The sequence below is a fragment of the Centruroides vittatus genome, unplaced genomic scaffold, assembly GCF_030686945.1.
Source record: "Centruroides vittatus isolate TY-2023 unplaced genomic scaffold, ASM3068694v2 contig_983, whole genome shotgun sequence".
Taxonomy (NCBI): Eukaryota; Metazoa; Arthropoda; class Arachnida; order Scorpiones; family Buthidae; genus Centruroides; species Centruroides vittatus.
In genome coordinates, this window is record NW_027122654.1 from 1,461,338 (window position 1) to 1,474,730 (window position 13,393).

The 13,393-nt window shown below is 34.8% G+C and overlaps 2 protein-coding genes across 3 annotated transcripts in view; both read left to right on the forward strand.

Annotated features, from left to right (window-relative positions):
- The window catches only part of LOC136985950 (phospholipid phosphatase 1-like), a 42,558-nt gene extending 41,785 nt beyond the window's left edge, over positions 1-773 (forward strand). For both annotated transcript variants that reach the window (XM_067283370.1, XM_067283371.1), the window contains exon 7: positions 353-773. In XM_067283370.1, the coding sequence (XP_067139471.1) occupies positions 353-490 (138 nt within the window). In that variant the 3' untranslated portion in view covers positions 491-773. The remainder of the gene's footprint in view (positions 1-352) is intronic.
- Positions 774-4,699: 3,926 nt separating this feature from the next.
- On the forward strand, positions 4,700-6,499 carry LOC136985930 (uncharacterized). The gene has a single exon (XM_067283334.1). It carries the CDS (start codon positions 4,836-4,838, stop codon positions 6,351-6,353), a length of 1,518 nt encoding a protein of 505 aa, XP_067139435.1. The 5' UTR covers positions 4,700-4,835; the 3' UTR covers positions 6,354-6,499.
- Positions 6,500-13,393: the final 6,894 nt, after the last annotated feature.

Consider the following 13,393-nt stretch of genomic DNA (forward strand, 5'->3'; position numbering starts at 1 on the left):
CTAAAATAGCTATTTCAGAAATACTGGTACTTCCCCTATGATTACAACAATCTGTCTATGCTCAACTCACCTCCATTTGCCCATGACTAGCAATTATTCTGTTTATTATGTACAGGTCATGACTGCAGTAAATTGTGACATGACAATTACAGGATATCCCTTTACCACTTCCAAGGTGGTGCTGACATGGTATTCCTTATGCAGTAATCATTCAGTGTATAAATTATTTGCTAGATTTGTATATGGTATAACCTTTCATTACAGATCCTTGAAATAAATCCATTCTACTATTTGTTAAAAAATGATTAATATTAAATCAGTCTTTCTGTAATATTTAAAATTTTTTTTATAGGTACTATTTGTTTCTGATCTGTTTCCTAATTACAAGAATAATTACTATATCAGTGATGCTTCTTCAGACAGTTCAAATCTTAACAAAAGCAATAAGAAAAATACAGAGTTTATTGAAAATGAAAGAAGTTCAGTGTAAAAATAATGTTTTCAAGTGATTTATTTTAATTGTGCATTCCGTGACATTTTTTGTAAATGCCTAAATTAATATATATTAACTTAATAATAGAGTATCTTAATTTTTTAATACAGTTTTACAGAAGATAATATAAATTATTTTTAAAACTATGGAAAATAATTTGTAAATTAAATACTTATTTTTTTAATCATTGTTAAATCTAAATTATTATTATAATTACAATTATGGATTTTTAATTGAAAAAATAAAATGATTCTTATGGGAAAGAATTTTGAATACTAAACTATATTTACATAATTCTGTTTTTGTAATTTAAAATTTGGATTCTTGTTAATCATAATCATTAAAGAAAATTTTTATTTTAAGATTTCTTTTGAGAAAATTTAATTTCATAGGAGCTATTCTGTTTAAATTATACAATTATTCCGTATGAAATTGTCCCATTGTTTATGATATTGTAATCACTTAGTACCATTGTTACATTTATACTCATCCATTTCGAATGCCACCTTCTTGGCGCATAATTCTCGTATTTAAAATTTTAAAATATTAATTTAACTATGTATATAACAATGTGTTAACACTGACAGATTAATAATTATTTTTGAGGTTGGGAAAAAATTAATAACTTTATGAAGTTATCAATTGATCAACTTCATAAACAGTCATATGCTTCTTTTGCTCTGAACAGTATATTTAACTAATTATTCAAAATACAGCTACAAAAAAACTTTCAGTTCAGATGATTTAGAAATGAAAGAATTTCATAGCTATCTGTGTCTTACATTTCTTAACCTTTGTGAGGCCACAGAACATCATTCATATACTTATAATACATATATACTCATCATTCATTCATATATAATCACTTCTTTAGATTAATGAGCCTATTAATAATCTGCCTACAGATCTAGTTGAACTTGCAGAATATTGAGGAAGGAGAAACAATACTGGAAGATGAGAAATTCTTACAAGATAAAAGCCACTTATTGAGCTCTGTTTGATCTAATTTTATTAATGAATCAAGAATAAATAATCTGATTGAAGATTAGATCTTTTTCTGCAAGTTGAAAGAGTTATACTAAATTTATAAATATAAAAAAAAAACATGATTATTGAAACAGATGTTGGGCATCAAATAAGAAAAATAAAAAATTCTCATCTTTTATCTGAAAATATTTCAATGTTTTTATATTGACTAATTAATTGAAACTTACTATCAGAATTTTAGAGTTTTGTATATAATTTTACAATGTAAAGTTGTTATGAATACTGAATACTCTAAAACAGATCACACTATAGTCTAATTCTTAAATAATTTAAGATGTATATATAATTAACTTATAATCACAAAATAATCTTAGCTTATTTCATAAATTAAGGTCATTTTCTATTTTTCACATTTTTTAAAATTTTAATAACCAGATTATTGGATCAAACTTGTTGTTAGTTATAATTTTAGAAAGATTTAATATTACACACAGAGATCGTAATTGTTAATTTATTATGTTAAAAATTATTGTGAAAAATATTTGTCATAATATGGACCGTTTATTTTGAAAGCGGTGTAAGTCCACTTTTAAAAAAAATTGAGAAATCACATAATGTATATACAATGTAGTGTAAACTTTTTATTTATAAACAATTCACACTTAGCATTTTAAAATAACCATACACTTTGATCAGTTAAAATTCATTGGTATATGACATTGCCTAACCATTGATTATGAAAGTGGTGTAAGTCCATTTTCTGCAGTCTAATTAAGCACTTGGGCTGTCCATAAATTACATCTGCATTTTCCTTGAAACTTTTACTCCATCCTCTTGTCCCAGTTTTTGTAACCCCTTCCGATTCTTTTAATGTCCAACATAAATCAACCCCCATTAAAGCCATCATCACTTTATGAATGATAGATACCATAAGTACAAATGAAACATACAGAAACTTTGAAATAAATATATAAAATGCATAGTCTAAAATTTAATAAAATAAATGGATGTCCACTAATGCACAACCCCTCTTGTCCCACTTCTTTTAACCCCTTCCCTCCCTTCCAGTGTGGACATCATGTATGGACAGACCCTTACAACATAGGAGTAAAACTACGAATATTACCAACATATCTACAATTTGATGAAATGGGAAAAAATCCATGTAATGAACCTAAATGAAGAAAGCAGTGTCTAATGGTACGCTCAAAATAATGATAAACTTATCATAAAATAGTTTAACAGTAAGTAAATATTTTTAATGTTCAGAATAAACAACACTATTTTATTTCTTGCTATTATATATAAACAAAATCAAATAATAAAACACAATGTATTTCAAGTGAAATTGAGTTTTACATAATAAAAATTTAATGAATTTTACAATTTAATAATTATGAAAGTAGTGTAAGTCCATTTATGGCCCAGAAAGAATATATTAGTTTAGTTAAATTCACATAGAAGTCTTTATGCAATCAACTTACATATTTCTAAAGTCATAGAAACATTGTCAAACTTAGTACACTTTATTTATATTTTTGAACCAACGAAAATACAAATGTTTAAAATATCTCGAAAGAAAAAAAAAACGGACTTACACCACTTTCAGAACAAATGGTCAATATATACAGTACATCTCGGCAGATAAGACAATAGTTGAATCATAAAATAAGCCCCGAAAATCCAGGGTTGTCTTATAAGACAGATACAAAAAATAACATTGAAATTTATATAAATTAAAACCATTAAAAAAACGGACAAAACGTAATTATTTACTAATAGAGAGTAGAATATGTGCACAAAATAGAATAGCCGATACAACGTTTTTGTGAATAGTCAAGGTGATCACTCGAATGCCTAATCAGGGCGAAACGTGCGACTAGAGATCCGGATGGCACAACGCGCTGATTGGTCAGCTGAATGACGTCAACCCACTGAAATAGGAAATGCTGGTCGATTAGTCTAGTCTTCATATTGTCGTGAGAGGGAACAGCTATTTTTAAATTGATTTTTCATTTGTGATTTTTCTTTTCAAATATACATATAAATAAGCGTGCATTCGAAATGTTTCCTTGCAACATTTGTGAAAAAGAGTACAAGGCAAAGAAAAGCTTAATTAGACATCAACGTCTTTTACACAATGTTGTGACATGTCAGTTAGGAAAAAATTTGCCTTGTCCATTTTCTTTAAGTGAGGAATGTTTGAACCTGGCATGTGTCTCAATTGAAAGTTTAAGACAGCACTGTATTGAAAAACACGGCTATGAAGAATGTGAAGAACAGCTAACGTTTAATGATATGTCAGGTAAGTTTTAAGTGTCAAACTGTAATTTGAGTGTTTTTAAAGTAGTTCTCAGTATAGGCAGTTCTTAAATTAATGGTATATCTGAAACATGTAATGTTAAAAGTGTATTTAACAGATAAAGTTTTGTAGTATGACAAGTATTAAGATTAAACACTGTATAACAGTGAATAGAATACTACTTTTTGGTAGAAGTTACTTTTAGTTAATTTATACCTACTTTTTAGTTTTTAGCCGGTTTGGATTTTTATAAGTTGTGTTTTATGTGTAGCTGCAAGACTTACTATAAATTACAGTTCTTACTTGTTTTCCTAAAAGTGAACTTTTTGTGGAGTGTCTTTGTTTAATTGGAGTAAATAATAATACAATTTTAATTTTATAAGTTACAATAAGCTGCTTAAGTTACAAAAAAGAAATGTATAAAAGTTACTCATCTGAGAAACTAATTAATATTGTACTTTCTCTCACTAGAATTTTTTGTCTGGAAAGATAAAGAAGAGAAGTTGGTAAAATCATCTTTTATATCACGTAATGGTCCAACAACACTTTCCGATGGCAGAATTAAAAAAATCTATACATGTCATCGATCAGGAAATTATGTTCCAAAAGGATGTGGGAAACGTCAAATAAAATCACAGGGATCTTGCAAAAGTGGAAAGATATGTCTTGCTTCTATTGAGGTTTTCATCACATCAAATTCAATAATAGTTAAATACCATAAAAATCACTGTGGACATGATCTCAGTCTTGCACACATCCATTTGTCTGATAGTGAAAAAGCAGTTATTGCAGGTAAAGTGTATTTTACTGGTTGATTTGCAAAAAGTAATAAATGATTAATTATCAATACTTTACTTTTTAGGAAAACTTGCTAATGGAGTCACCCTGCAGAGAATCTTAGATGATATTCGAGATACTGCAAGTAATGAACTTTCTCGCATTCATCTTGTGACAAGAAAAGATTTGCAAAACATTAAGTGTGCATATAACCTTCAGGAAAAGAAGAAATATCATCCTGAAGATAAGATCAGTGTGCAGTTATGGGTGGATAAAATGAAATCGTTAGAACAGTCTCCAGTTTTATATTTTAAACAGCAAGGGGAAGTTGATGCTCAACAGAAACTTGGTAATGAAGATTTTATATTGATAATCATGTTACCTATTCAACAAGAATTATTAAAGATGCTAGGACAGCAGATGATCTGTGTGGACTCCACTCATGGCACTACTGCATATGATTTTTATCTTAGTACTATATTAACAGTTGATGAGTTTGGAAGTGGTCTACCATGTGCATACTGCTTAAGCAATCGAATAGACACAACTTCATATTCTTTGTTTTTTGCTGCCGTCAGAGAAAAGCTTGGAAAACTGGAAACCACTGTTTTTATGTCTGATGATGCCTCTGCGATTTACAATGCGTGGAAAGATATTATGGGTCCTGCTACACATCAGTTATTGTGCACATGGCATGTAGATAGGGCCTGGCGTAAAAAAGTTCTCTCATCTTTCCCTGATAAGGTTACACAAGCTCTTATGTACAAGATGCTAAGAGTTCTTCTTGAAGAACCAAATCCAGAAAAATTTGAAAATCTGATAAAGGAATTCATTCAATCATTAAACCAAAAAGAAACTAAAGAATTTCAAAAGTATTTTGTTCATACTTATGCTTCTCGTCCTAAAGTGTGGGCATACTGTTATAGAAAAGGTCTTGGCATAAACACAAACATGTATTTGGAGGCCATGCATAGAGTTTTAAAACATTGTTATTTGGAAGGTAAAGTGAACAAGAGGGTGGACCATTGTATTGATGTGTTGTTAAAGATGACTCGTGACAAATTGTTTGAACGCATCATAAAGATGTGCAAGGGGACTATTTCACACAGGCAAGCAAAAATACATAAAAGTCACAAAGAAAGTGAAGCAATAGCATTTTGTGATATTACCAAAGTCATTGACAGTATACAATGGCAAGTAAAATCACAAAGCATAACAAATTCTATATATGTGGTGGAGAAAAAAAATGAGAACATTGAAGACCATACTCAATGCAAGTTGTTATGTAACAAATGTAATGTGTGCGTACATGTGTATTCATGTACATGTCCGGATTACGAAGTGAGTTTAAACATGTGTAAGCACATTCATGCTGTAATCAAAATAGAAAAAGAAACTTCTAACAGGAATGCAACAAATGAATTATCTTGTGACATTTTGGCTGATGATCCGAATACACTTTTTAAGAGTGTAGAAAATTATCGTGTATGCATAAGTAAAGAAACTAAAACTATTGATCAATCGTCTGAATATTGTGAATTGGAAAAAAATTTAAATGCAGTTCATGCAATAGTGAAAAAAAGAAAACTCAATAAAATACAAATGTGTGAGCTAAACACTTTCCTTAATGATTGGTTGAGAAAAATTTCAGTGGAATCCTCATTTAACATTAATTCAAGCACTACCTGCAACAATATACCTGCAAATAAAAATATTACAAAGCAAACTAGATACAAATCAACTAAACAGAAATCCAAGAAGAGAGATTCAGCATATTCCATGAAAAAAACCTAGCGAAGCACAAAAGGAAAACATTCAGAAAATGATGCAGAATAAAGGAGAAAGTGTTTTAGAGATCCATACTGATAATGATCATGTATACTAGCACATTTACATTTTGCTTGTATTTACAGATATTAAATTGAACACATTTAATTGGATTTACTACCGTATTTGATTTATTTTATCAAGTAGTTTTAAAGATGGTAGACCTTTTCACTCAATCATATTTTAATAAAGCATTTTTGTACATTTACTGTAATAAAATCATCAAAAACAACAAATTTAAATTGCAAATTAAGTGTTTTGTACATATTTCATTAGACAATATATATTTTTAACCTTACAGAAAACTTTTATGTAATATTTTAAAAAATATTACAACAGAATGTCCTGACTGGAAAGGCAGATTAGTTAACAATTTAATATATATATATTTTCACCTAAACATAATTCATTCTTTTTAATGCATAATTGTTAACTTAATATTTAAAATGTTTTATTTTTTGTACAAATTCTGTAATCCATTGGTTTGCTTTTCAAATCAAATCCTGTGGAAACAAATATAGACACTGGATATCACTTCACTTTATATGTTCCTAGCAACCAGGTATACAGCACATATGAGGCATCTAGAAATAGTTATTCATTAGTATGGTAATATTATTTTAACAAAAAAAAGGGTTAAAACATAGCTTACTATGAAAATATTACAGTACAAATGCAACATTATTTTTTCCTGACATTCATATTGATATGAAATATGGAAATGTAAAATAAATATTATCATGATAATTTAAATATGAAGTATTTTATGGAAATTCTTATTTAGAACATATAACTATTATATTCAAAGAAATTTAAATACAGTATTATTGATTGTTCAACAATTTATACAGGAATACTATACTTTAGTCAAATTTGTATGACCATTTTTCAAATTAAAACATATTTACAGATATTATGGAACTAGATATATGAACTTTCTGTGAATTTAAAATGTGTTTTCTTAACCCACTGATTTTGAACTGACATTCAAAAGCACAAAAATATCTATTGACAAAAGAACTCAATCCTAACTGAAGCATTTCAAAAATTTTCTTTGATATGAGTTATATATGAAGAATAGTCTTTATTCAAAATTCTTCAATAACTTTTACATTTAAACTTTATAATTTGTTAAGCAAGATTTGTGAAAATTTCCTTCTTCAGAGGTATACAAAACTTAGTTAATTTTATTGTTTCAACTAATTAAATCGAGTGCATATGACAAATTCAAAAAATGGCTCGTCTTAATTATAAATTCCATCTTGTTTTGAACTTTTAATGAATAATAACTGTCACAAAGTATAACTTTTCTGTTATTTATTATCTGTGCACGCATACGAGGTATTTAAATTTATAAAAGTAATCACACTATTAAAATGATCTATTATGTATAATTTGGTTGAGAGGTGCATAAAGATCAAGTGTGAAGTTAAAATTCGTTCAAACAGAAATAAATAAACCTTAGTAATTTTTTTAAGTAAAAGTAAGCCATTTTAAAAACATTCCTGTAAATTTGTAAATTTAGCTTGCATGTTTTATTAATCATATAGTTAAAAAATAATAATTTAATGTAGTTTGCCAACTTATAAGTCAACACTTTAATAAAAGTACAAATATATTATTACTTTAAAGAAAATCTATTGATTCTGATATATTTTAAATGTGAACAAAAGATTTCTTTTGTATTTTTATAATGCACGTTATTAATGTTATATGTACTGTATTATACTCGCTCCATACTACAACTAAAGAAAAACAATCTAGGGTGTACTATAGATTACTCCCTATGGAATTTCAGGACTTTGATTATATATTTGAACTCAGGGATTATATATTTGAACTCAGGGGACCGAGTCGAGTTTAACGGTACCCTATTTTTGGACCGAAGACGAAAAATAAAAAAGTTATCAAACTTTTGAAGTTACCATACTTTTTTAATGCTCTCATGCAGACGGCACCGTAGTTGCTAGTATTGCCATCTTGCGGTAAAGACTGCAAACCATGACGTCGGACTACGGTCATCTCCCGGAGGGTTAAACACGCGATACGAAAGCGGAGAGAGCGACGCGACTTCCGATCATCGCGCGATCGCAAACATGGCGGCCGTTCCCACTGTTCGTGCTCTCGACCGACCTCACGTACGGGAGCCACCACCGCCGCCATGTGCTAAACTAGTGATCGATTCATGGTAGTTCTGTACAAAGTAAAAAAAAGGGGGAAAACGTCTACTAAAGGCAATTTTAACGGCAAGCGACGCGACTCCCGATTGCGATAGCGAAAGCCGACTTAGCGGAGACCGAAAGCGCACTCCCTATCATCGCGCGATCGCCGGAAAAAAGTGATGATAACTTTTTTATTTTTCGTCTCCGATTCGAAAAATAGGGTACCTTGAACTCGACTCAGTCCCCTAAGTTCAAATATATAATTAAAGTCCTGAAATTCCATAGGGAGTAAATCTATAGTACACCCACAATGGATTCCAGCATGACTTCGTTCTGAGAACCCACAAAATATAATCGATCAGCATTTCCCATTTCAGTGAGTTGACGTCATTCAGCTGACCAATCAGCGCGTTGTGCCATCCGGATCTCTAGTCGCACGTAGGGAAAATGCTTGCAACAATCACAACGCAGTGCTGCAAGATGCAAGAAAATAAATTTGTTCATTTCACAAATTACAAATAGGACATAATTCCGTATACGATATACAGTATTGATATTCGAATAATGATCGCTGATCTAAACTACATTCATAAACCGTTGATAGTTTCAAGTCCTCTAATATAACACAGATATAAGCTATAACTATAAAACTTCAACGAAATAATATACCTCGTCTTATCCGACAAGATATAAGAAAGTATTTAATAAAAATGGCCATTATAGTTATTGTAAATTGAACACACATTAAGACTACAATAGAAACAAAACTCATAAACCCTGCAACATTTGAATGTTGGTAAGTGTCACGTCCGTGGAACCCACCTCTGACCCGCCGACGGGCATTAGAGCCGCGTCGGCCCTCCAAAAATTGAGATTTTTGTCTCTGTCTAAGTGAATTATGGGATGGACACGTCGCATTTGAATGTTGGTAAGTGTCACGTCCGTGGAACCCACCTCTGACCCGCCGACGGGCATTAGAGCCGCGTCGGCCCTCCAAAAATTGAGATTTTTGTCTCTGTCTAAGTGAATTATGGGATGGACACGTCGCATTTGAATGTTGGTAAGTGTCACGTCCGTGGAACCCACCTCTGACCCGCCGACGGGCATTAGAGCCGCGTCGGCCCTCCAAAAATTGAGATTTTTGTCTCTGTCTAAGTGAATTATGGGATGGACACGTCGCATTTGAATGTTGGTAAGTGTCACGTCCGTGGAACCCACCTCTGACCCGCCGACGGGCATTAGAGCCGCGTCGGCCCTCCAAAAATTGAGATTTTTGTCTCTGTCTAAGTGAATTATGGGATGGACACGTCGCATTTGAATGTTGGTAAGTGTCACGTCCGTGGAACCCACCTCTGACCCGCCGACGGGCATTAGAGCCGCGTCGGCCCTCCAAAAATTGAGATTTTTGTCTCTGTCTAAGTGAATTATGGGATGGACACGTCGCATTTGAATGTTGGTAAGTGTCACGTCCGTGGAACCCACCTCTGACCCGCCGACGGGCATTAGAGCCGCGTCGGCCCTCCAAAAATTGAGATTTTTGTCTCTGTCTAAGTGAATTATGGGATGGACACGTCGCATTTGAATGTTGGTAAGTGTCACGTCCGTGGAACCCACCTCTGACCCGCCGACGGGCATTAGAGCCGCGTCGGCCCTCCAAAAATTGAGATTTTTGTCTCTGTCTAAGTGAATTATGGGATGGACACGTCGCATTTGAATGTTGGTAAGTGTCACGTCCGTGGAACCCACCTCTGACCCGCCGACGGGCATTAGAGCCGCGTCGGCCCTCCAAAAATTGAGATTTTTGTCTCTGTCTAAGTGAATTATGGGATGGACACGTCGCATTTGAATGTTGGTAAGTGTCACGTCCGTGGAACCCACCTCTGACCCGCCGACGGGCATTAGAGCCGCGTCGGCCCTCCAAAAATTGAGATTTTTGTCTCTGTCTAAGTGAATTATGGGATGGACACGTCGCATTTGAATGTTGGTAAGTGTCACGTCCGTGGAACCCACCTCTGACCCGCCGACGGGCATTAGAGCCGCGTCGGCCCTCCAAAAATTGAGATTTTTGTCTCTGTCTAAGTGAATTATGGGATGGACACGTCGCATTTGAATGTTGGTAAGTGTCACGTCCGTGGAACCCACCTCTGACCCGCCGACGGGCATTAGAGCCGCGTCGGCCCTCCAAAAATTGAGATTTTTGTCTCTGTCTAAGTGAATTATGGGATGGACACGTCGCATTTGAATGTTGGTAAGTGTCACGTCCGTGGAACCCACCTCTGACCCGCCGACGGGCATTAGAGCCGCGTCGGCCCTCCAAAAATTGAGATTTTTGTCTCTGTCTAAGTGAATTATGGGATGGACACGTCGCATTTGAATGTTGGTAAGTGTCACGTCCGTGGAACCCACCTCTGACCCGCCGACGGGCATTAGAGCCGCGTCGGCCCTCCAAAAATTGAGATTTTTGTCTCTGTCTAAGTGAATTATGGGATGGACACGTCGCATTTGAATGTTGGTAAGTGTCACGTCCGTGGAACCCACCTCTGACCCGCCGACGGGCATTAGAGCCGCGTCGGCCCTCCAAAAATTGAGATTTTTGTCTCTGTCTAAGTGAATTATGGGATGGACACGTCGCATTTGAATGTTGGTAAGTGTCACGTCCGTGGAACCCACCTCTGACCCGCCGACGGGCATTAGAGCCGCGTCGGCCCTCCAAAAATTGAGATTTTTGTCTCTGTCTAAGTGAATTATGGGATGGACACGTCGCATTTGAATGTTGGTAAGTGTCACGTCCGTGGAACCCACCTCTGACCCGCCGACGGGCATTAGAGCCGCGTCGGCCCTCCAAAAATTGAGATTTTTGTCTCTGTCTAAGTGAATTATGGGATGGACACGTCGCATTTGAATGTTGGTAAGTGTCACGTCCGTGGAACCCACCTCTGACCCGCCGACGGGCATTAGAGCCGCGTCGGCCCTCCAAAAATTGAGATTTTTGTCTCTGTCTAAGTGAATTATGGGATGGACACGTCGCATTTGAATGTTGGTAAGTGTCACGTCCGTGGAACCCACCTCTGACCCGCCGACGGGCATTAGAGCCGCGTCGGCCCTCCAAAAATTGAGATTTTTGTCTCTGTCTAAGTGAATTATGGGATGGACACGTCGCATTTGAATGTTGGTAAGTGTCACGTCCGTGGAACCCACCTCTGACCCGCCGACGGGCATTAGAGCCGCGTCGGCCCTCCAAAAATTGAGATTTTTGTCTCTGTCTAAGTGAATTATGGGATGGACACGTCGCATTTGAATGTTGGTAAGTGTCACGTCCGTGGAACCCACCTCTGACCCGCCGACGGGCATTAGAGCCGCGTCGGCCCTCCAAAAATTGAGATTTTTGTCTCTGTCTAAGTGAATTATGGGATGGACACGTCGCATTTGAATGTTGGTAAGTGTCACGTCCGTGGAACCCACCTCTGACCCGCCGACGGGCATTAGAGCCGCGTCGGCCCTCCAAAAATTGAGATTTTTGTCTCTGTCTAAGTGAATTATGGGATGGACACGTCGCATTTGAATGTTGGTAAGTGTCACGTCCGTGGAACCCACCTCTGACCCGCCGACGGGCATTAGAGCCGCGTCGGCCCTCCAAAAATTGAGATTTTTGTCTCTGTCTAAGTGAATTATGGGATGGACACGTCGCATTTGAATGTTGGTAAGTGTCACGTCCGTGGAACCCACCTCTGACCCGCCGACGGGCATTAGAGCCGCGTCGGCCCTCCAAAAATTGAGATTTTTGTCTCTGTCTAAGTGAATTATGGGATGGACACGTCGCATTTGAATGTTGGTAAGTGTCACGTCCGTGGAACCCACCTCTGACCCGCCGACGGGCATTAGAGCCGCGTCGGCCCTCCAAAAATTGAGATTTTTGTCTCTGTCTAAGTGAATTATGGGATGGACACGTCGCATTTGAATGTTGGTAAGTGTCACGTCCGTGGAACCCACCTCTGACCCGCCGACGGGCATTAGAGCCGCGTCGGCCCTCCAAAAATTGAGATTTTTGTCTCTGTCTAAGTGAATTATCAAAAATGTGTAATTTTTTTCATGTGATAAAATATTAAATATAAGTAATTTATATATGATAAAAAATATAGCTGTTTGAATGTTATCCGTTACTGTTTAAAGTAGAGATAACAAGTAAATATTATTTCGTCATCGGACACATGCGTTATTCCTATTAATATTATGTACTGTACATGTAACATTAAAGTAAGGATGTAAAACTGAATTAAAGCGATTTCATTAATGTTTGTGTTTAATGTTAAAGCTAAATTAGTAATATTTTTTGCTATAGAATGTGTTTGTTGTTATTCGAACTGTTTTGTCGTGTTTAATGATAAAGCAATATATTAATTAAAATTTGAATATTGAATGTAAGTATTGAACGTAATACTATTTTAGAAATCTTGCGAATACACTAATTATACAATTAACTGCTGCAGTATGTTAAAACATAAGACGAGAAAAGCCTAAACGCCCCTAAAAATATAAGTTAGAATAAGTTATGAAATTCTGTTTAACTGAATGGATTATAAGCGTGCACTCGTTGTAACGGGCGGTGCAAAAGAGAATAAATATATAGTATTAGCAATATCACATTAATAAATAAAACATCATAGAATAAAACCCTAATCTTAGATACGAATTATTACTCGGTAAATTTATAAATTTTGAATTTAGAATGGAAATTTAGAATGAAATAATAGGAGAGGAATAATAGTTGGCGCTGTTTTTGGCTGTATCGTCGGAGTTTTTTGTCATCGTTTTAGCTTAGAGTTGGCAGCCAGTGGGGGCTTTATA